At 26.3% G+C, this 26,426-nt stretch overlaps 1 protein-coding gene across 1 annotated transcript in view; it reads left to right on the plus strand.

Annotated features, from left to right (window-relative positions):
- LOC111639244 (single-stranded DNA-binding protein 3-like) overlaps nt 1-21,726 on the plus strand; it is a gene marked incomplete at its 3' end in the record, with an annotated part of 163,913 nt that extends 142,187 nt beyond the window's left edge. The window contains exon 4 of the mRNA XM_023385058.1: nt 21,642-21,726. Coding sequence (XP_023240826.1) covers nt 21,642-21,726 — 85 coding nt within the window. The remainder of the gene's footprint in view (nt 1-21,641) is intronic.
- Between the last annotated feature and the right edge of the window lie 4,700 nt (nt 21,727-26,426).

Here is a 26,426-nt window from a genome sequence, read left to right on the forward strand (position 1 = left end):
CAAACAGTTTGGAAAAAGTATCCATCTTTAATTGTTTACATTTTTGTTTTCTTTCATTAAGAATTTCGGAATACGGTCGAATGGATGCGACAATGCTTTTTACATTCACACTTCGCTCCCAATCATTGTCTAACTCACAAAGTTCAACCGTCAAACTTTCCATAGTCGAAAGGATACGATAAATTCAATGGTGCTATGGATTCAGATTGCCATTTATTGGACTATTAAGTTTGATAACTTGACTCGTGGGTACCTAAACGTTTAGTATTTTAATATTAATTTAATGCAAATGTATACATACCCAATAATATTAAACAGAAAAAATAAATATATTCAATAAAAATCTTTGTTTTGACGAATGTACAATGTCGTGGCTCGGTAAATACGTCAACATTGAAAAGAAAATCAGTCTGGCCGAGGGAAAATCGGGGAATTACACAGCAAAATCACGAATTGTGCAGCGGCGTTATTGTGAATTGGCGTAAATTGAACCGGCGTAAACCGAGGGCTACCTGTAATTTGTCAATACTTGTTATAAAAATTCTTAAATGATGTTTTATAATTATTCTAAGTACTAATGCTCTTAGCCATAAAAAATTTTTTTAATTTGATAACATGAAATAGTGTAAATTTGTTTTGAGAAATTATTAGTCTTTATTATTATTTATATCAGAAAGAAAACTTTGATCCTTTTGTAAATAACTATTGATTTTTTGTTTCTGGTAACAAAGATGCTCTAACTCAAGAAAAATTAGCAGTCTGAGTGATTAGTCATTAATTATATCTAAAATGTGGATATTGTTCAGACGATCTTATTTTTCTGTTTGATAACTAAAAAATTGTTCAAAAATTTTTTTTGAAATCAATCAATTATAAATATTCATGAAAAGAATTTAATTTTTTTTCCATGTTAATAGTCTTGTTTTCACTAATTGAATAATTAGATCATACAAATAAAAAAAATTTTAATTTAGAAATAACAAACTTTTTTAAAATTTCTGCTAATCTGTTCAGATTGTATAATTTGTTGGGAATGATAATCCTGTTGACAATGATTTGCTTAATGTTTTAATATATATGTTAAAACTGTTTTGTAAAAATTAGATAAAATTATTATTGAAGAATTTTTTAACTTTTTAAGAATATAACTTAAGATTATAAAAAGTATGGTATTTTTAATAAAATTGAAAATTTTTAATAGTATTGTATTTTGCATATGTAAGGAATGCTGATAGTTTTGATAAAGGACCATCTTACCATGTCAGCATTGTTAGAAGTGAAAATTATAACCACACTATTACCAACACATTTAAATAGAGGGACAATGACTCTTTTTCCTTGCTAGCTAATATCTCCTTAGTCTTTTGCATCAGCCATTAACATTGTAGCCAGTTCATCTTGCTTGTTTACTTTATCCCATCTTCCTTCCTAATACACTGGCCCACATCTTAATATTAAGTGTGTCATATTTGCAATCTAACCAGGGACACATTTCAGAATCATTGAAAATAGGGTCTAAAACTGAAGTTCAGTTCTTTTTAATTTATTATTTAGTGATCTATAAATTGGTGGTGATATGTTAATAAAATTGCTCCATTCTAGGATTGCTTCTTCAATCAAATATTAAAAACATACCTAACCAGGGACAGTCACCAGCAGTCTGGGATGTCTGGTTACTCTATTAATATTTGCAATTATTTATTAATAGAAATAATTATATTCAATAGAACACAAAAACAGTAAAAAATTTTTTGTTTTTACTGTTTTAATGTATTATTGTAAAACATTAATGAAAATATATAGATTTGAAATTTTGAATGCTTTGGTTCTATTTCTTTAATATTTTCTTCAGAGTTTTAAATGAAACAAAGTAAATTCACAAACATTAAACAGAATTTTTATTTTTTAAGTTCTAAGTTAGAAATACTTTAGTTTGTTTAGCATTTCATTTAAAAATATCTTCAAATAAATCACTTTTGTTCAATTTCACAGCATCTTTATCATCTTAAAGTTTTTTAGTTTATAAATTATAATACTTAATATTTGTAATTTAAGATTTAAAGTAATTATAAGTTAATGTGAAGTAGATTAAAAATATTTATATATTAATGATTATTTTTATGAAATTTGAATTTTTGTTAATTGATTAATTGACAATTTGTATCAATACTTTTTACAAATATATTTTTATCATAAGTAATGATTTAAACAAACTAATTTTAATTATTCTAATTAAGTGTCACCATCTGGTGTTATAATTAATAATTACAAAGCTAATTTAAAATATTTATGAAAAATATTAAACAGCAGAGAATTTTTAACTATAAGTGCTTTTATCAGGAAAGTTTTAGAACTAAAATAAATTTTTCTTTGAATTCAATTTTTCTTTCATTTTATGAATTAATTTATTTGAAACAATAAAATAAAAAAATTTTTTTCAAAGTAATAGTTGACAAATTAATATTTTAACTATGAAAACTTTTTCTGCAAATTATTAATAGTTTTTAGATAGAAAGGATTTAGCTTATATTGCAAATTTGTAATGGAGGATTATGTCTTCTCATTTTTTTGTTTTAGTTTGAATGAGAAGATTTTCTTGTTTTATAAAATTTAAGCTGTAATTCAGTAATTTTTTTTCTAATCTGGTAGAAAGGATGAATGCTTTTAAATTTTCATAAATGATAAATATATTTTTTTCAATAATAAATAAATTAATTAATGAAATGACTCTTAAAGACTTAGTTTACATGCTCATTTGTTATTGGGCTTTCTATATTTAATATATTAATATGATACTTTTTATTTTACTAAGTACAGTACATGTAAAAATAGAACTGAGAAAGGTAAAGGTAAATCAGAAATTAAAGCTGTTGTTAACTTCAAAATTATTTACTATTTTGAACTATAATTCATCAACAAATAAAAGGAGCAAAAATAGTTATGAATATTAATATTATATGATTTATATTTGTAATAATTATAAAATATTCAAAATATTATTCAAGATCATAGAATTTATATAACATTGGTTTAACTTTAAGATAAATTAGTTGTAATTCATTTTTTTAGTACAGAAATAATAGTTAAATGTAGAAAATATAACAATGGATACATAATTAATCTGTTTTTACTTCTGTTATTGTTTTTTAGTATCAATAACAATACTAATAATAATAGAATGGAGAAATTTTTGTGACATTTATTATTCTGACTATATTAGACTACTTACTTTTCTTTTAATTAACAAAGTGATAGTTTACTTATGAGGTTCAGTTTATTAAATTATTTTCTTTGAAAGTTTTGTTAATGTATTTGCTGCTTTTATTTCTTAAATTATTAACTGATGCTTGAGCTATGTTTAAAAACTGTTGTTTAAAAAGTTAATTGCATACTAAAAGTAAATTGTTTTGTCAATAAAGTTACATTAAAAATATATGGAGATTGTTAGTAGTTATTGTAATTAAACATATTTATTTAAATATTTTAATGATAGTAGTATCACATAGTAACTTTTTAAACATAGGTATCCACGTTTTAGGGGTAGAGATTAATATTTTAATTGTGGTGGTGGTGTAAAATGATATTGAGTTCATACTGATACAAATATACTAGATCAATCTCAAAGCACAGCTACTGAAAACAAATGTTTTATCATGTCACTGTGTTGCTAATGTATGTAACTGTGTTTAAGAAGTGTGAATTTTATATTTTATATAATAAATAAATAAAAGTAAATAAATAAATATTATTATTATTATTTATTTATTTTGAATATTTATTATATAAACAATAATTAAAATACATAGCAAACAAAATTAAAATGGAATTGCTTTAGCATCGATTAGTTTTTCTTTATGGCTTATATTAAAATACAATAAATGTTAATGATGCCAATGGAAATGTTGCATTTTACTTTGTTCTTGTTGTTTTATTTTTGCTTAATTTATGAAATATCTTGAACGGCATATAGGAAATCTTGATTTAAGTAAAAAAAAAACCATTTGTGTGTTCAAATAAATTTCTTATATTACGTAAATTATAGAGGTATAATTTAAGTTTAAATAGTGAGTAGTATCAATAATTATACGGAAGTTAGTAAAAATTTAAGTACTAGTTTAGTGTAAATAATATTTTAAAAAATCAAAACAAAATCAATTAGAATAATTTTGTTCTAGATAAAATAAAGATTGAAATTATTTCTTAATTTTTTTTTAATAATATTAGCTATTAAAGAAATTAATGGATTTTAAATAAAAAATTTCTTGATGAAACATACTTTATTACTAATAAAAACTTTTAATAACTAATAACTTTTTAAATTATATTTAAGTTTTATCATAAAAGTACATTATTGTATAAACTGTGTATTTTGAACAGATTTCTAATAATACCATTTTTTTATGACAGTGACAATAAAATATTTAATAGTTTTGTAAGTAAGTGATTTTGGAAGTAGTGTTTTTTTTATTTATTATTTATTTTGATTTCATTTTTTGAGAATATAAGTTTTCTGAAATAACCTTAAAGTATCTAACAGATTTGTAAGTAAAACTTCTAAAATTGAAACATACTCCAGTTTTAAACATTTATCAAATATATTATAATAGAACAGAATATTTATTTTATTATTATAATTTTTACAGATTTTGTTAAATGTCATGATTTAAAATTGTAACATTAGACTTTTTAGTGTAGTTGAAATTGAAATGAAGGCAATCAATTTATTTATACATAAAGATTACTAATTATTTTAATCTTTATAACAACCAAGTGAGCATATATTTAAATTTGAACTAACTACTCCAATAGTAATAGTTTAATTGTAAAACCTTTTAGATATAAAATATAATTGAAATATTATTTGCCAAATTAAATAATTAAGCTAAAATATGACATTTGTGTTTTTTTTTTTTAATTTTGTATTTTATAAACATATTATACAAGTATCTGCAAATTAAGTTCTATGTTGAATTAAAATCAAAATTTTTTCCTCTTACTCTTCTGAGTTTTTTTGTTTATAATGAAATTATGAAGTGAAGGATGAAATTTTAATGCTTTATATAAAATATTTACCTAATGAATAATTTATAAGTTTTGAAAAATGTTTAAAGTAATTGCATAGAAAAACATTTTATGTTATAAAATTGAGATTTTAAAATTTCCAAGCTTACAAGTTTGATATAAGTAATTATGTTAACAATTGCAAAATTTTCAATGTATTAATTTAACTGTCAAGTAATTTTTGCATACCAGTTTAAGAGCTAGTAAGTAGAAAATGTTGTAAATGCATAAAAAGTTAGTCTAATCCAAAATTAACATAAACCTGAAATTTGTAAATGTAAGGAAAAATAAAAATTTATCAAATTTTCATTGAATGGGTTATAAGTAACAACAAAGTCAACTAGTGGCTTGTTTGACAAAGCATGAATATTTATGAACAAAGATATTAATGAAAGCTGACAACACATGGTTGGCAAAATAATAACTAAATTAAGGTTAGTCATTTTTGATCATTTTAATAATGTGCTTTTTAAATTTAAAATGTGTTATTGGAAATTTTATATTTTGTTAGAAAGAGGGATTTTGCCTTGAGTGAGAATACAAGTAAATTAACTAATAAGTTAGAATTTAAAATTATGTGTAACAAATGAAAGATTAAAATTCTTAATTTGTTATGAAAAGTTTGATATGCTTTGTTTTTATTTATAAAAATTCTTGGTATAATTCATTTCAAAATTTGTACAGCAAACAGAAAAAAGTTTTCATTTTTTTATATTTTATTTTTTTTAATACAGTACTCAAGTTATTTGAGGAAAATTTATTATTTTAATAATATAAATTTTTATGGTTATTTCATTAAGTTTTCATTTTGAGAATTTTTTAAAAACAATTAAATGTGCTCAGATATTTTAATTTATATGGAGATATATTTGACTGTTTATTAAATTATTTCTTTGACACACGAGTAAAACAGTTTCGCAATAAAATAATTGTTTAAAAAAACGACAGTTATACAACACTTAAAAACTGGATCAACAGCCGAGACAATTACCTTCCTCAAGGTCGTATGCAGCTGCTCTCAGCATAACTATAGTTAGCATTTTTCCTACCCTCTAGCTAATTTTCAATACAAATAATTTATATTCACTACACGTACTATTTGTAGCTTCGATATTATTGTTGTTAACATTTTTTACTTTTTTCAGCTGTTTTTTATTATATATAATTTTATATAATTTCTATTTAAAATTGCATTAAACGTTACTCTATTGTATTTGTATATTTTTCTGTTTATTTAGTGTAATAATATAATTTATTAAACTCAAGTTTAGATGATGTTAAAGTTTAGCAAAAAGTTTATAAATAATCGTACCATGTAAATAATTCATTTGTTTTTCAGTTTTTTAAAAATTTTATTTTCTAATATCTTTAATTTTATTTGTGTGATGTAAATTTTCTGTTGATTTTAATTATTAACGTATTCTGTAAAGGTTTAAGAGGAGAAGAGGTCGATAGTTTACTTTTGATTGTTCAATAGTGATTATGGATATTCAGAAACAATTATGATTTTCTGCAGGCATTTAATTATAATCTGCATTTAGTTTATTGCTGTTTCGTAAAATATTCAAAAGTTTCACCAAAGGCAAAACTGTTTTAAAATTAATGGCTGTTTTGTCATAGTTAAAAATACGATTTTCTTTATCTGTGATGAAATTATTTTTAAAATAATATAGCTTCTGGTAATATTGCTGTTGATGGAATGATAATCTAGTCAATTCATTAAATCATTTTAGATAGAAATAATAATTTTCAAATTAAAATTCACATAAGTTTTAGATACTGAAACATTGTTAATTTATAGATTCAATTCTGCTCAGATAAGTTATTTTAGTACAATAGTTTTATAGCTAATATTGTGTTACTTTGCGTTTTAACATTAATATTTTGTATTCCTAAATTTATATACACACACACAAAAATTATCCACAAACAAGTAAAATATATGTGTATATTTTGTATCTTTCTAATTGTGTTTAAGAATCTTTAATGTCTTTACGGGTTCTACCTCGTATCATAACCTTATCCAGTTTTGAAAGAACGAAAATGTTAAAGTGGAGATTGGATTTTCTACGACGTCTTCAGCTTCTACCCAGTTAATCGTTGGTTTTAGTTTAGCTCTTTAGAAGATCTGGAATTGCCCTTATGTAAAGAGCTGTTGACTTTTATAATGGAGTCAATTAGAATAGATTGGAAAAATAACAATATCTCGAACAACTAACGAAAAATTAAGAGTTAATTGTCGGACTCTAACACTAATCCTTCACGATTCATCGTTGGATTCGAACACCTGTCTATTAAGCAATTTCTCCAAATAAATTTTTTATAACAAAAAGGGAATATTTATTGTGCGATCTATAACGTTAATTGTGACAACACTCGAGGGAAACGTAACAAATTTATTTTGTGCGACATAAAAGGGAGGATTTCAAAAACCGTTTTTAGTCGGAACGAATGTCAGCATAATTATCGTATCGAATAAACGTGTACAGTACGTCTGTTTTTTAATTTATTTTATTTTCTAATATCCCTAGTTTTATTTGGATTATGTAAGCTTTTTGTTGATTTTAATCATCTTTCTGTTAGTAATATTTTTATCGCAATTCACAATTAATATTTTAAGTCTCTTGATTGATAATATATAATTCTTCAAATTTCTTTCAAACTCGCGCTCTTGAATATATATAATTATACTATATAAAGTGCGTCTAAACTCATGCAATTGTTGAAAACTATTTAAAATAAATATCTTATTTCATTAACAAAAGCGTTCAATTTGTGAATAGAAAGAGTGCCATGTCATGCAAGGATGATGATACAGAATATTGACAAAGGATTATAGTCATTTACCGAATAAAAAATGTTAATTTTAATAACACCATTATTATTGTCACCTGAATGTAGAGGTCAAATTTACAGAATTTAATGTTTTCTCATTATTCTGGTCATTTAACTAAACACTATTTCCGATAGTTTTTGAATTAAAAAATGATGATACTTTTCAAGAGATCAAATATAAAAATTTCCATTAGAACCAGAGTAGGAGGAGGAGGACGACGACGACACAGCTTATCCGTTGCTATTGGAATGATTCAAAATATTACTGTATTTCAAAAAATGCTTGAAAATTAGTCGGGTACTGTATGGTGTGTCAGAAAGAAGACTATCGATTGGCTACTGTCATTTTTTGATATTCATTTTAACAAATGTAGAGGTGTTTTTTTATTATTATATAAATTAAAATATTTTGAATGTTTTTACACGGTTATACATAAAATTATATCGGCTTATTTGATAGAACACACGCAAGTGTAACAGAGATAAAAACTGCTGTTTTTTATTTAAGAATAAACTATAACATTGGAGATCAATAAAATTAATAATTAATCAAGAAGTAAACAAAAATGTTTAATAAAGTTATCATCTATTCAGATGCAAATTTACACGCAAACCATGAATAACTTCATTAGCTTTTACAACCTTTCTATTTTTTAATAATAATAATAATAATAATACATAATACTTCGAAGTATATGAAAAATTAATTTAAAATTAATCAAAATTTTAACTAAAAATTTAAATTTAAAAAATAACTTTTTATAATTAATTCGGATTATATTATTAATGAAATTGTTAATGCAAACATATAAGCATTCTTTGTAACAGATTTTATAACTTTATTATTATTTAAATAATTTTAATATAATGTACAACTTGTGTATAATCCAAATTAATTATACACAAACGGTCAATAATTTTCAATCTATTAGAATGTAATAAGCAATTTTATTATATATTCTTATGTAGAACATTCGAATGCTGCTTTATAAAGTGCTAGACTGGTGTATATCATATGTAATTTGAAAGAACAAATCTCAGAATACGGTCGAAACAATTCGACTATTTTAAGCTCCGCTGTGGCTGCAGTGAATAGCACAGACCACGGATATCAATCTTTCTCAATAGTGGAAACCTTGCAAATACAGCAGATATTATTTTTTCTTAAGCATTTCGGGGGAGGAAACGTGATGTAAAAAATTTAAATTATTAATCGGTAAAACTTATTTCGGCATGCCATGTAATATAACTTATTTAAATTAAATTGTCTAATTAAAATTTATAGTAGGATATTTTAAAAGTAACTTTATTCAATAAACTGTTTAAAATGTTTTCGTTTATGATAACGTTCCTAACAAAACAGATTTGTTAGTTTTATATCAATAATTTTAAATGATTTAAACTCTACTATAAGAATATTTTAAATTTAATTAGTTTTAAATAAAAACTTAATCGATATATTTATATTCGTGACCGAAATCCATATTAATACAAATGGATATAATTTTATTTTATGATATAAAGTTAATCGCATTCGAGTTCGCTCTGTTTTATCCGGATGCGATTTTTCGAATTATTCTGAATTTTTTCGAGTTAAATTTGAATGGAATGCAGTACGTGATATTTTCACTTTAAAAATTCTTGGACAAATATATTAAATAAATAGCTGTTACTAAATCAAGAGTAGAAAAGTAAAAAACTTCGTATGCATTCAAAAATCAAATTTTTATGAAATTAAACAAAATAAGAAAGAAATTGATTCGTCAACAGATAAGAAATTAGTTTTAAGGAAATTTCCTTTTAAGTAATTTTACTTAAGTCTACGCGAAAACATTCAAAATTTTCAATCGATATTATTTTGTAAATTCTAGTTATCCGCTTCTAACAAATACGTTATATTCAAACAGAACAGCTACATCACATTTGCTTCGAATTACAAAAATGTTAGTTGCTAGCGTTTGTTCCTGCTTAAAATTTTAAAGCATTGTTTAAAAATTTATAAAATTCGTAATCTTACAGTAATGTTATGTAGGAAAAGTGTTATGAAGTTTATTATAGACTGTTTTGTGATTTAGCAAGTGGACTGATGTAAACATTGAAAAACTGTTTCGATTATATATTAGTTATAGAAAATCAAATTTAAAATAAGATATCGAAGCATTATCGTTAGGATCAAAATAACAGATGAAACCGAAGGAATGCGTTTGATCCCAGAGGAATGCAATCCCATGTCTTTTAGCAACATGCTGAACGCATTAACCATCTTTGTAACTAATTATTTCTAATTATTGATTTAGATACTTTAAAACTAATCATACTTAATACTCATGCAATAATAATCTTGAAATATAAAATTACAGGATATAAAAAGTATAAAAATTTAATTTTATAGTTCTAATATTGTTTGTAATTATAAAATATAAATTTATCTATTATAATAAAAAATTATTTATAAAATATATTGCCATGTATTTATCCACAAATATGTTTATTACGTTGTTTTTGTTTGATTAAACTAGTAGATTTTAATTTATTTTAGAATAAGTATCGTTCGGTATCTAAAGAAAATTATTTAAAAAGTAAACGTGAAACATTGTTTATTGAGATATTTCAATTTTTAAACAAGTTTAGAATAAAATTACACGTTAAAAATATTTTGCAGAATTTTTTGTTTTTAAAATTTTTTATTTGGATCTTATTTTTTATAAAAAGGATCCCGAAACAGTTAAGAGAAGTGTCGTATTTTCAAAATACTAGTAGTAGTATTATTATCATCATCGTAGAGCAAAGATTAAATTCTCGCATTTTTAGTATTTTGTCATGTACAACATTTTCGTTTCACACAAGAATTTCTTGTTAGCTCAAACGAAGGGCAGGAAATTATTTCAGTAAGTAATTTGAATACGATACTTATATATTTTTAAGTAAAATTTAGAACTTAAAATGATTTATTCGTTTAGAAATATTTTTAAAACCATAAGAATATAAACAAAGCTAGTTCTGATGTGAACAATGATACCCTAGACTTACAAAGAAAAAAAATTAATCGCAAATAAAGTTTAAAAAATGTTGATATTCTTTATAATTTGTCTTAATGCATATAGCCTAAACATCATTTTATAACGTTTGTTTGAATAAAGTAAATACCAATAAAAACTTGCCTCATACCTTATATAAGGAATCAATAAATTTTATTACAGTATATTGTATGTAATCCTAATTTCTGTATGTAAATTAGAAGTTTCGTATAAACTTTTGTAGCCGTAATTAAAAAAATTGTCACATCTTTCCTCTTTATGTATTTATATGCATTTGCGATGTGGGTGCAAATTTACATAACTGTAGAAATGTCAAAGTAGTATATAATTTATGTTTGCCTTTACATGCACTTAATGTTTTGTTGGCATCCGAATTATTTCTTAATTAGATTCTTTTATTGTCAGGAATTAAAATATTTTGTATTGTAAATCTGATAGGGCCCATTATTAGTCGAAAGGAACTCTACTTTTCTTAAATTTGACGAGATTATAAACTTATGTAACGAATATATTATGATAATGTACACTATATTGTAATTATCTGTTTATAATAGTAATAGTAAATAATTTGGAATTTTTTAAATTTGAAATGCTGCAGTTAATGGAATCATTTCTAACCAAATTATAGCTTTGATTTTAGAAAGTGAAAATTTTGATTATATGAATAATTGTGACTAATTAAATTAATGATTAAGTATTTTTAGTTTGTAAATTGATAGCAAAATTATTCAGAATATGTAGTGCGATGAATTTTAATATTTTGTTATAGTATTTGTTTAAATACATAATTAAACGATTCTTTTGTCTTTGAAGAACGAAACTTTCATTTATTATGAGTATATAATTAATTTATTGAAAAATATTAAGTTGACAGATTAAAGGAAGTTTTTCATTAATTAGTACTTGCATGTAATTGTTAGTTTTTATCACAAAAATTTTAAAATAAAAAATTTATTGAAAATGTTATTATAAAATGTAAATTGTACTATAACAACGAAATATATATTAAATTAATAAAACAAATGTAAAAAGTAATTCACTCAAAATGAATTTTTTTTTATCCGAATTTATCATTTGTCTATTCCATGAATTAATTAAATATCTTATAATTAATTGTAGAGCTGGCTTATTTATAAGCGATTTTACAATATTTTTGTGTGACCTTGAGATAAAATCTTTCTCTGACATTCCAGTAGAATTCTGCAAACTGGTTAGGAATGAGATAAAGAAATCTGGTGGCTTATCGATCCCAATAGTTTGTGAATTAACGAGTTGGGACTCCTATTTTTAGAGTGAAAAACGATATTCCCGTCTGAGATTTAAGTTGTACGCTCTTCATTTCGTTGGTTAACCTGTAAATAGAACTGAAATTATAAGATTTTCTTGTGTATGGAGAAGATATGAATCCATACTCAATGCACAAAGTTTTCTATAAAACTTTTTTCATTTTCAAATTAGAGTATTTTAAATGTGCTCACTTAGAATTTCATTTCTAAGAAGAGAGATTTTAAAACAGTTGTTATTCGTGAAATTATCCATATTTTGACATTTCTATTTATAAAATTAATATTTCGTTACACCGTTTATTTTCATTCCAAATGTGGAAATGGTATTTTACGGAAGGATTAATTTCTCGATCTTCAAATATATTGGAATAAAATATAATAATTTCATTGAATGAAGTACTGTAAGTATTTCTGGACTTCCTTGCGGTTTAATTATAAATATACTTTAGAATGTTTTGGACGGAGTTATGAATTTAGAGATTAATGTATCATGTCGAAAAGTGTACGAATCTTATCATACAGTGTTTATATGATGATGATGTGATTTTATCGTGATAGAGTTTATTGCTGTTATTGGTCATGATGCGATCGTAAGAAACAAACGTCAACTACTCTCTAGAATAACTACAGATTATAAAATGACGACTTGGTTTTATTGTGCTCTTTGAATTCATCTTTGTTAAAGAAAACATTTTTCCTGTTTTTCCCAATTCTATTCGTTTACGAAAATTGGAGAATAATAGTAAGATCGAAAAAGAGGGTTTTTTTTTTCCGCTTAATTTTTAAAAGATCCTGGTCGATAACCTTCCCCGTTTACAGAAAGTCTTTATGGTTAACTGTAACAATCAAACTCTTTTTCACTTGGTCCAACCGGTTTTTGTTTCCGGTGCTTTGGATTATGTTAAGGTCACAGGCGTGGGAAATGCAAAAAATATCTTGCTCGGTATAGCCCAGTTCTTCTGCTTATTCTTTTGAATTCTTGGTTAGTTGCTCAATTTAAGTCTTCATTGTGTTGTTTTAAAAATTTTTAATAAAACTTCATTCTTCTAGAAGCATTTAGACAATAAAGATATTAACTTGGAAGGTAATAGAAAAGAATTATAGACAAACTTCCTATATAATGAACTTCTTTTCGAAATTTTTCACTTGGAGAATTCATTTCGACGAACTGAAACTATATTAAAATAACTGCAGTTTTATAGTATGAACTTATGAAATTTGTTTTGGGTTGATAATACCACATTTTTGTCAAAATCACACCTAAAAATTACACAAATTTTTATTAACTGCAATGAAAATTATCGATTTTCTAGCTTTTTTTTAATCAATTAATAAAAATAGTAAAGTAATTTATTAGTAACAGTAGGCCTACTATTATTTTAGCAGTAGTAATAATGAAATTTTTTAATGTTTTTCTCATCATAACTTTCGATTTTGAACATGGTATTTAATGTAAATACAAGAATGAAATTTACAAAAGAAATCATAATCGAATTTGTTTGGACCATTTTTAATATTTTTCTTTCGAGTTTGTAGTGACGATAGAACTTGTTTTTAGTGAATATTTTAGTAATGATTGATTGAATTCTTTTTTTAAATATAATTTTAATTACAAATTTATGATTTTAATCACGCTTCTTCGATGATTTACGAAAATAAAGTACACAAGTGACATATGCAAATACCGAAAGTCCTTGAATTAAAATATTGTCGTGATATATAAAACTTTAAAGGAACACGTGTAAACATGTATATCAGAGAGGTGAATTAACATAAGAAGTATGCCATAACGCCTCTATCATAAACTAAACAAGTTTATGAAATCGTTTGAACTTATACCTGAAACTTTTGTACGATAAAAATATAATTTTTTTCTTAAATTATTAATTTATTTTAGGTGATAATTTTTAAATTTGGAAGAAATTAGAGTATTAAACGAGCAATAAACCTTCAAATAATTTCAGTAATAAATAAAAATTCATGCTTTGTCGACATTTATAAGTAATTCAAATATAAAGGAAATTGTAAACTTTGTGACAAGATATGAGATTAATGTAGTCTAGCCTACACCACATTGGAAATTGGCATTACTTTTTAATTTGTTTAATATATTAATTGCTTATAAATGAAAAGAAGTAGGTAACGTCTTTCCTTCAAGAAGTTAGTGAAGTTTGTCATGATTTAGATTTCATCTGATCAAAACAGTAAACATCCTTGTTTTGAATTTATTGGATGTTTTTTTTACCGTTTTTAATCGGATTAGACGTATTCTATTCGTTTTCGGATGTAGAGTTTTTAGAAAAAACTTTTCAAATTACATTTTTGAGATTCGATATAATAATTTCGGACCGCAGTCTGAGCTTGAATTTTATTTATGCGATCGAAAATAAAGTTCATGCTTAGACTTAGATTAATCAATATTATTTTTTTAATTTCAAATGTGTTTTTAAATATTTAAAAGGATAATTAAAATGCCTTTTTGTACTTTTAATTCAAATAAAATAAGTTACTGTATTTTAAAATACTTATAATTATTAGATTTAGGTGATATGGGTAGATTTTTTTACAAGGTAGAAATATTTTTCACAATATTTCTAAATTGTTTATTTTCTTCCTTTATAATTTCTTGAAAAAATCCCGTTACTATTTAAGAATTTACCACATTTATGATATATAAAAATTCAAAAGATATCAGTTTCTAAATAAATTATATATTTGTAGTATTGGAATTAACAGATTGACTCCAATATTTTATTATATAACAAACGAGTATAGGATAGTTTAAAAGGTTTGGAAGGAAAAAAAAATGCGACTCATGCCAGCTGTTCTGCCAAACTCCTAAGTTTTCAGGTGGAGGATGTCTGCAGCTGTTCCGTTTGTCTGATCGAATGAATGTTGTAGCTCGGTACATTAAATTCCCGGTTATCATAGGTAAATGGGAATAATTTATTTTATATTTCTACACTTCTTTTAGAGGGTATAATTTATTTACACAGTATATTATTTTTAATTACTTTCAAATTAATTATTTTATAAAATATATTGAATCTTGCCTATAATTTAACTTTGACAAAAAAAAAAAAAATATTAATGTGCCATCTTATTTTTTCCTTTTATTTAAAGTGAGAATATTACAAAAGAAAATGATTTGTATAAATATTCCTGTAATGAATAGGAAATAGTAATCTTAATTTTGTTTAAATTAATGGAGAGATTTTTACCATTAAGTAATCCAATGTGTTGAAATAAGTAAACAATTGAAATATTGTTTTTAATTTAAAAAAACTGCTTGATATAAAAAACACACTTCTTAGAATATTACAGAACTTAGTCCTACATTTGATACATTTTAGATCTTAGCGTGTTTGATTCTCATTTTCTAACCTTGAATATACTGTATGCAGGAGCGGATCTAGGTTTTTCGGGGCCTAGGGCTTATTGAAGTCTAACGGGGCCCTATTTTTTGTTAGATTAAGAATTATTACAATAAAACAAATAATAATGATAATTTATAGTATTATATTATTAATATTTTAATTATTTTTTACTATACGATAAGTGCTCATTGTTAATGAAAAAGTATTAAAGATTTATGATGATGATTACATTTTTGGGGCCCTGGGCTTAAGCCCTATTAGTCCCTATGTAGATCCGACTCTGACTGTATGTATTGACGAAAGGCAGACTTTCGGTCATAATTCGAACTCCAAAATTTAAAACACGCCTTCCATAAGATATAACCTTTTTATTTTGATTATATTACTCCTGTTTGTATTGTTGTGATTCCAAAGTGAAATTAAATGCAATGAAGTTAATTTGCTTTGTGGGAAGTCCGTTACCACGATAATGGCTGTTGTTATGTTCGTATTGACACATTAGCATATAATCTGCAGTTTCAAAATTATTAGTTTGTGCAGAAACCCATAATGTAAAGCTCTTAATTAAAACAAACTGTTATTGTTTCATTTATATCTATTCCGTTATTTCCCTTATTGATAGTATTGAAATTTTAACTGTGATTGGTGGTTGTTTCAGTCACGTTTTATATTTTTGAGATGTGAATCATTTTATAGGAGAATGATACCCTATAAGTAGATCTTAAAATCTTTTTAATAAATGTAATGTTAGTGTGCAGATTAAACGAGTTAGACGTGATTATTTTTCTTTACATGGTATGAAATGGGAACGTTTTTACTTCTGTTCTGTTTCTAATTATTTAAAAATTAGATTGAAACTTATTGACAAGTAAGATAATTTCAATGAAATTTTATTTTAAAGACTTGTATTTTAAGAATTGTGTAATACTACTACGTATATTTATTCTAGAAATTTTGTATCGTTTATTTTAAAGATTGATCTTAAATAACGTTGCAATAAGAAATTAAGAAAAATCTAGGAATTGCATGATCGTTAAGATAATTTTATATTATCACTCTACATAATTGTAATTTAATCGCGTAATTATATGCACAGTTAGTCGAAAATTTTAGGAAATTGACTAACGATAAACATTTTCTAAATTTGAAAGTAAAAATTTTAAATAGTGTATTATTTGGGATACGCGGTTAATATTTGATGTAAAATTATACGAATTATTTATAAAATTTGTAAAAGCATTGCTAAACTTGCGTGTTTTTTTGTACGCAGTTTACATTTTAATCGTTAAGTGTAGTTTTTTAAAGAAGGCTTCATGTAACTTACTGAAAATATAGAACCGTAGAGACTTATTGAAGTTCTGTATGATGAATATAGGAAATATCATAAATGCATCCATAAAAAATGGCGTTAAATGTATAAAAGAAATGGTAACTTGGTGCAGATAGGATGAATAATGATGCTTCTGATAGCTAGCTGCATAGAGGATAAGAAATGTAGGTCGTCTTACAAGTGGCACGCTCGTCTGTTATAGAAGTTCTTCAGCAGATTAAACAACAATGATGATGCTAAGTTTATGATTATAAATCCTCTCCCGGTTTCTGAAATTCTTTAAGTGAAATCATAATCATTACGATACAGTACACTAAATTTTAATTTCAGAATATAAAGCATAAGATAATTTCAATCATAGCTTACAATAACTAGGAGTGATACTTCGTTTTATTAGTGTGTTAATTTTAAAAAATATCATGATGATAAAAAACAATATGCCTGTGAAGTCTAGATTCAAAGTCTATGTATGATGATAAATTTCTAAGATGAATGTGCTATAAAAATGTCTTTAGACACGCTTTGCTAAGATGCTAAATTTAACTCCAGATTAACAATTCGTTATAAAAATCTGGTTACTCATTTAGGCTGAACTATATTTAGACAAGACATAATCATATTTACCAAGAATTCTTTCCAAGTAATGGTGTTTTTATTCGTTTAATTGAGTGAATGATATATAGCCTATTTGTATTCATGTGTTTTTAAAGAGTTTGCGCTATTTTTGAAACTCTCAGAACTATTAAGCATTTAGATTCGTCGTATTTTGGTTTCATTATTCTATATTTAATTCTATTAATTAACTCTTTCCTCAATAGATTTTATCTTTTCTGAATTAAAAGTAAGAGTTCATTAAAAACTAAAAATTTTTATACAAGTCAAAATATTTTGGACGTATTGTAATATATTGAGTAAGTATATTAAATATATATATTGTCTCAGGGAAGAATTATAATTTCTCAGAATATAAATTGAAATTATGATGTTAAGTAATTCTTAATTTTGGTTGAATTTATATAATTCACAAAGCATTTTCATGTATAAATTCATTTTCAAAATACTTTTTATGAAACGCGCAAAATTTCGATGAATAAACAATTTCAATCGGTATAATCAATGAACTCTTTCGGAATGAAGAATTTATCATTCCGAAGAAATTCGGTTAATTATACGGGTGTACAGCCTATAATTTATATAATTAATTTTAAAAAAGAATTAGAAAATGAGCTCTTATCACGAAACAAAATTATAAGGCAGAAGCGTTTTCCTGTTAAAATATTTTATGGTTTTGTTAATGATAGTATAGGGCACTGTTTGTTTATTAGTAGCTATAAATTTTATTTATTTCTGTTCAAAAATGCGAAATGATAAATATTAAATAGAGAATTTTATATATATAAATCTAAGTTTTCTAAGTGATTTTTGACTTTGTCGATTATAATAATCAGTTAACAGAGAATTAGAACATTTTTATTAACTCGATTTTGTTTATTTGTATTAATCTAAAGTTTTGCAGTCTTGATTAATTAATGTATGTATATATCATACATACATTTCGGTATTTGAAGTTAGAAGTGTTCATTTATTAATAGGAAATGAACTTTTGATTCGAATTTGTATTACGTATGGATCGAAAGTGTTGAACTTGTAAATAGGATGAATGGAAATTAATATTTAAATTAATAACTTCTTGTTAACATGATAGACCTCCATAAACATTTGTATATTGTTTTAAAAATGTGATGAATTAAAAAATATATTTAAAAAATTAACTGACATTATAATTGGGATTTTTAAACATTTTCCCGATTTTAAAGGAATCATTTTTCTTGAGAAACATGAAGTTGTAAATCTAAAATATTATGTAAACCTTCTTGCATTAATACCAGTCATGAAATCTATAAATAATAATTCCGATTAATCTTTGTTTTTTCGCTAGTAAAACACATTAAGGATAGTTTATAGATGTGACTGGCATTCTTAACTGTAGTGTCACATAATATTTTTAACGTTTAAAGTTCTTTCCATTTATATCCTGTGTACAAGAGTTGATTACTGTATTTTGAAGTAAACTTAGCTTGCTTTAGTAAGATAAGTAATTAATGGTCGAAAGTAGAGTAGAAAGAAGAGTGTACAATTATCATAGTACAGATTGCAAGCCAGGTATAAAAGTTACGCTATTACAAAAGCATATTTTCAACTCTAAGTGAAAGTTGTACAGATTAAAAGTTTTGCGTACTTTATAATATGCCGTGATTATAGATTTCGATTGAAACGTGGTTAAATCGCAGATTAGTATGACTGCCCTTTATGCTTTTTAATTTAATTATGCCTCAATCTAAGAGAGCGGAAAGGTTCATCAAAAAGTCATTCTAAATAGTTTCGTTCATTCCCGGTGTGTTCTCAATAGTTTATTCTTATTAAGAAAAATTCTCATTAAAAACTCCGTACTGTAGCGCACTTCTCTTTCATTCATGACTTTTCCTGCCAGCTGCCAGTTCCCCTTAGCCATTGTCAACATTTCTCCCTTGTTTACAGCTGTTCTCTGTTGATACCTTCGTACGACGTCGGTGGTTTTGGGTTTTTAATAATTTATCCAGAGTTATACACATTAAATCCTGTTTCTTTCCGCATCCTGTAATTTCAATACTTGCTCGTTAGTCTAACGACAAAAGAAATTCCATCTCCGATCTTTCATTTGGATTCCTATTAATATGCAGGCGAGCCTTTCTTCTCCCTCCTCTCTAGTTAGGAACAGGAATATTTACTTTTTACCACCCAGTTTCCTTTTTCTGTTTTAATTGTCCTGTGCTGTAGATGGAAGTAAAAACATTTTCCCTCTATTGGACAATTTGATTATTTCTAAATATACCATCCCATTGATTAACCGGATGTTCGTTTGGATAAACAAACAATAAAGAAGGAAAAAAATTTCCTGCAAATTAAAATTTTCGTCGCCATAACATTTGCTATATCGGCGGAAAATTGTCGTGATTTATTACGCCTCGGGACGAATGGCTTCGGTTGGAAAGAAATCAGATAATTTTGTTTTGTTTTGGAATTTAATTCATAAATATTCATGAATTTTTGATGAGGTCAGTTTTCAAAACTTGATCTTAATTCTTTTCATATCTCGGCTATTGTTCTACTCTTATAAATTTTGAACTAATGATCCTTCATTGATGTATTTCTTTATTTGCATACTGTGCAAGATCGTATTGCGTAATTAAACCCATTTAAACAGAATTTGAAACACAGTAGTTGTTTGAGTATGAATTTCCTACTTCTTAAATAATCATTCGACATTTTGTTATATACTTTTTTTTCTGTAAATAGCCAAAGGTTAAAATGGTTGGTTAGATGTACACTCAAGGTCGAATCTCCTTAGTCTTTATACCGGTTATTAGCATAATTCGAGTCTGAAATTAACTGCGCGTTCGTTAATAAAATTCTCCCCTTAAGTTTATCCCAAGTGGAGGAAATTTGAATTGCAGATCTTACTTTTTATTAGCATTTTTTTTCTTTCTTTTCTTAGTTAGCGTTCTTCCATGCATTTGTTCCTCGTGTTTTGATGACTTCTGTTGACACTTCATTAAGACAGCATTATCAACCTGTCACAGCTTTTCACTTGTCTTTTGTTCTTTTCCAATGGTATCGAAGATCTTTATATTTGGGTTTTAAATGTAAAAATTCTTGTTAAAATTTATCATGAAATTTCTCTTTTGATGTTTCGAATCACATTTCATTAGAAACTACACCGGAATTAAAATAGAAAAAAAGATAATGTTAATCGAAATAGTATTTGAGTATAAAGTATTAAGAGATTTACTTGGAAATTATTTTGATTTAGTTTAAAGTATTTCTATTATAATCGTTTTTGGAATTGAAACTAGTCGCTTAGATATGGCTTGAGTTTTATCTCGGACCGAGTCGAAGGCCAATATTTCTGGAACTACTCCAAGGCCCATCCCAACCTCCGGTAAAATGGTACCTGGTAATTGCCGTGAGTTGAGGATATAAGGGATCTTTATCCAGAAAGACAACGGGAAAAAGGGGGAAACACTTATCGATTGAAAAATCGATTTTTTTATGACTGTTTCAGGCATTATTGTGTAGGTTGTTATTGTTTAGAAAAGGTGGAAAGTATGTTATAGGTGCAATATTTGGTGTATCGTTTCTGTCATAAATCTAATTAAAATCACAGAATGAAAAATGTACTTGCTATATCTGATTGATATGTTTTAATTGGTTGATACACGATTGATCTCTATCGAATATTAAAATCATATATATCGAATTATATTCTAATTCGTTCCGCGAAGGAATTTTTTATATTGTAATTATCAATAATTAAAATTCGAATAATTAATTTTGGACCATTTGGTCTTTATTGGATTTAATTATACATGTAGATAAATCAGAAAAGTTTCCTGCGAGAAAACAGCATCATATTACAGATTTATAACTTCCGTTGATTCTGATTCATTCTGGTATGTTCTCTTCCTCTTGGATAGCTTTTTTTTTTATGAAAAGACGACTGGAGTGATATTCTTTTCCGTGGGAGAATGAGTGTAGAAAAATGCAGGAGTATTTTTCACGTTTAAAAATCGAGATCTCGAGAAACATTATTTTATTAAGATTAATATTTCATTTATTAAATTTATTTTCTTAATTCTTAATGTATTTGCTGATGACAAGTTTATTTCTATTACAGTGTGTTTTGGGACTTATACTGTGCAGCACCCGAGAGAAGAGATACGTGTGAACATTCGAGCGAAGCCAAAGCGTTTCACGACTATGTAAGAATTTGTTTAATATTTAATTGCATTATAAGATAACAAAATATCCACATATTGAATGATATAATTTATTTTATAATTGTAACGTATATATACATTTCATAATTGATGAAAACAAAACCGTTAAGAAATAAGTTTACTAAATTAATAATTGCATATATATTTGCCATTAGAAATGTAATATAAAAATAAACGAAACAACATTATTACTTTTATAAAAATTTAATAGTACTAGTAATTTTTTTTTATATAAAGAGGTAAGAGAATGGAGAGAGATTGTTCGTTATTTCGAATTGGTTACACTAATACTAATATAGCATAAAAGTATGTATTGATATATTCTTGAATAATTGATTTAATTAAAAGAATTCCGTTATGACGAATTAATCAATTGAATTTTTGTTTATTATAAACTTGAAAAGAATATTACTTTAGAAAAGATTACTTTTAATATCCTACAAAACTATGGAAATATTGGTTTATAATTTTTGAATAATCTAATTTTAATTATCTATAATACAGAGAAACGTGCTATTCCAAATGTATTCGTAGGAATTTGTGAGTTTAAACACGACTTTTTAACAGCAAATTCTTTATCTATCTAAATAAATTTTAAAAAATTTTGAAAATTGGCTTTTTCATTCGCGTCAAAAATGACATTTCCACGAACATTAATAATTCGGATTAAAGCGTGGAAAGTGTATTACATAAGCATTATGGAATTATTAGTTGCATAAAACGAGAAAGAATTAACCCGCGCGATCATTCATTAGAATATGATCCGTCATCTGTTGGATGTAAATAATTAGCTGTTGGTTGAAGTCCCGAGATGAAATGGAGGCGGAACATTGCCACTTAATGGTCATCCAATTACTCGGAGCGACCCTCCTCTCTTAATTCCCGATTGGTAGTTTATTACCGAAGTGTGTCGTGTTTGTACACACCCAAAGCGTCAAAAATAGATAGAGGGAGTGATGACCTTTCCACCCTAATTGTTCGATTACATTTCGGACTTCTTAGCGACGATGACCGCAGTAACGCTTACAAAGTGATGGAACTCGCCTCGTTTGAGCTACGGACCTCCGGTTTGCCATCATGATTGTTTTGCGGTACGATTGCAGTTTAATTGAGCGTGTGATTGATCGTCCTTCTTTCTGGTTAAGTGCAACTGATGGCTATTTTTGAAACTTTTAAGCGCGTTTCGAACGACTATTCGGCTCCGATGGTCACACAAAAAAAGTATTTTTTAAAGTAAATAAATCAATTTATTCTCTTCGCGCGAAAGACGTGCAGCGGAATTCAAATTTAGAGTATGCGACGAAGATAACTTATTTAAAGTGAAATTTGTTCATTTATTGGGTATTTCCCATTTCGATACATATAATATTTTTTCGTATAATTAATTTCGACGTAATCGTAAATCTATTTATCGAAACTTCAATGGTCAGCAAATTAATCAATGAGGCGACATTTAAAGTTATTAAGACTATTACGGGATTGAACACCTTGCTGGCAACGATAACGGCGGTAACAATGCGGACTTTAAACGATGTAAATAGTCACTCCGTTAATTTATATAACAACGGCTCTAATTATCGTAAACTCTATAGCTCGGAGCGTTCGCAGAGTAGTAGTTGATTAATAATAAATTTTGTGACGTTCGGAATCGTAGTAATAGAGAAAATCGTCTTTCGCTTAATTTTATAAAAATGGACTTCAAGCAGAATCTTATTATTCGTAAACATTTGATAATTTAGACAGGCCGTACGTCGATATGTACGTATTCGTAACATATTCATTGGGATTCAAAATTGAGTAGTAATTTCATATGAATAGTTTCTGATAATTTTGCGTATAATATGAAATTACTAAAGTTTAGTAATCGAATCGATAGAACATAATGGAAGATAAAAATTGGACGATTTATTATCCTGTTTACAATAAGCGTTGATATAGTGGAATCGTCTTTGTTACGAATCAACGCTTTAACAACCGAAACGTTGCCCTTTTATCTGGATGTCTGGCGTTTAATTTCCTAATGTTAAGACAGCTTTCAACTGTTTATGGCTCTCCTGTTAGGAGGCCACTTAGAGTCGTGACGGTGTTTTGCAGGTAGAGAGTGGTTTTGTCTTAATGGCTTGGTCGTAAGTATCGTGTCGTTTATTGGAGAGACTGTGTCGTGCTCTTCCTTAGTTTTTTGCTTCCTGGTTTTTTACATAAGTTTAATAATTTATCACGAAAAAGTGTGAAGAATAAGCGCTTTTTGAACATTTCGCTTTATACGTCTTCATCTAATATTAAAAAAATGAGGATTAATCTGTATTTACTTTAATTAAGGTTGTGAATTGTCGCTAAAACTAAAATATGTATTATTTTTTCCATTAAATAGTTAGTATTTACTTAAGATTTTGTTTTGAGGACAATATTCTGTTGTTGTTGTTATACTGCATCTAATAGCATTAAATCTATAAAAAGAAAAACAAAATTATGAGCTTCTGATTTGTTTTGCAACTTATTTTCCACTTCAATTTCATAAAGGGGAAAATTTTTCACTTGAAATTGTTCGATTTCGCCTGATTCTCGATTGACTGATTTATGTGTTACGCTCACTCAACCTGTTGAATTATAGTGCATTAGATCCATATTCTATGTGAATAGTTTAAACTTTATAATTAAGTTTCGGTACAAAGCATTTGGAGAGTTCGGATCGGTCGCCGGCATTGCAGCTATTTATCTTTGGTTTCTAGTAAAAGTTTTCATATTTCAATTTTAGAGCGGCGATTTTTACTTTCACTCCGACAGCTGTCACACTCCCGAGGCGACAGGTGCGTTGCGTTGTCCTTTGCAACCAAATGCCACCGATTTTTTTACCATTGGACCAATTCACAACAAAACTGCATTTTTTTATATTTTATTCGTAGAAATTTCCTCGAGAATATTCTAATCTGTATGTCACTCAGAATATCCTAATCTAGTTACGCAACTCTCCGTCAATTTTTAACTTATTTTTAGCATTAAAGATAGTTAAAATATTCTTTTTAGTGCGTTTATTATTGCATACCCATCAGTTATTATTGAAATGAATTTTTTTAAATTTGAGTTTTTATATTCTTTATACCTCGTGGTTTTCTTTTTACTTGTTCGTAAAAGTTAAAAATTAAATGTAATCGGACAGATTAAGCGTTAAAAGAAAAGATGACACGATAAATTAAAAAAAGAAATTAAACATTTTGTTGTGAAGTATTTTGCTAAGTTTTAGTCATCAAAATACGATTATTTTTGGCCTTAGGAGAAAACCCAGAATTAAAGAAAGGGTTTCCGTTAATGTATTTCCTTTAACATTGTTTGGTCATGTATTTAGTAGTGTGAATTTTCAACTAAACCTGGTTATAAAATCGTAATGAAGATTACTTAACTTTTATCCGATGACGATTTGCTGAAAAATTAAAATTTTTGTGATTTAAATACTAATGATCAGTTAAACTTCATGCAATACTTCCTAAGGCATATATCCTGATTAATTTGTCACAGAATTACTCAACAGTTAAAAATAAATAGTTCTTAGTGTTTGCATATGTTGTTTTCAATAATAATTCATTCTATACAAACTATTGATATAGCCTATATAGGTATTTGATGCTATTTATATAAGAAGTTAGTAAAAATAGAGCTATTTAAAAAGGTCATCGTGGTGTTTTAAATATATAAATTTAAAATTGTTTAATTTTAGGTTCTATTTAATTCAGTTCTGTAGTCTTCCCTTTTAAAGTATGAAGATAGCTTTATAAACAATATTAACTGTTTGATTTCTTTTCATGTTTTAAATGGTATGTCTCGAATTGTTTCTAAAACTAATTTAAAAATTTATAAAGGTCATTTAAATAATCAGGGATATTTCTTTGTCAAGAAAATATTCATTCGTAGTAAAGTCTATAAAAGTTTATATAGACTTAAGTAACATTGTACACCTCTCCACTAGGTTGAAGATGATTAATGTTTATAATATTCTACTTTTTGTATAATGTTAAAAAGCTGGCTTTTTGTTTATTAACGCAGGCGAGTTAGAATACAAGAAGTGCCGTTGCGTTGGGCTCTTCTTTATTCGATTTGGGAAATCTCCGTCAAGATGGAAACCCCCGGAGGAAACTTCTTTCTCCGTGATCATATTTATCAATAGTGAGATCTAGGATGAGAAGTGCTCAAGAATACATGACTAATTACAAGCAAATCGGCTATCGATAAACAAGACAAGTTTACATTTTATTGTATAAACTATTTGACCGTATTATTCGAAATAGTTTCAGATAAATGTTAAGTGTTAATTAGGATCGAATCAACATCGTGGCTCAAATCCAGCGGTGTCCATTTTTAGAGCGAATTTGAACTATTTTATAGTTGAGTTTGGCCGCGGGAGATCCGACCTCCTCGAGTGAAAATGCTTAACCTCCTATAGAGAGAATAGTTTAAACTTGTGACTTTCATTTTTGGGATTTGAAGAAAAATAATTTTCTTTTAAAAGAATGAAATTTTATTTGGAAAAAGTTATTCCAACGATATAAAAAGAAATTAGTAGAATCTAAAAGTGGAAAGATCGTTGACCTGTGATGATAAGTTGCTTTACGATGATCTTTAGGCGTGAAGCATATTCTTGAATGAAGATATATTTTTGAAATTACTGATAAAATTGGTGAATTAAAAAA

Source organism: Centruroides sculpturatus, unplaced genomic scaffold (genome assembly GCF_000671375.1).
Source record: "Centruroides sculpturatus isolate CEXI.00-Female unplaced genomic scaffold, Cexi_2.0 scaffold1268, whole genome shotgun sequence".
NCBI classification, from domain to species: Eukaryota; Metazoa; Arthropoda; class Arachnida; order Scorpiones; family Buthidae; genus Centruroides; species Centruroides sculpturatus.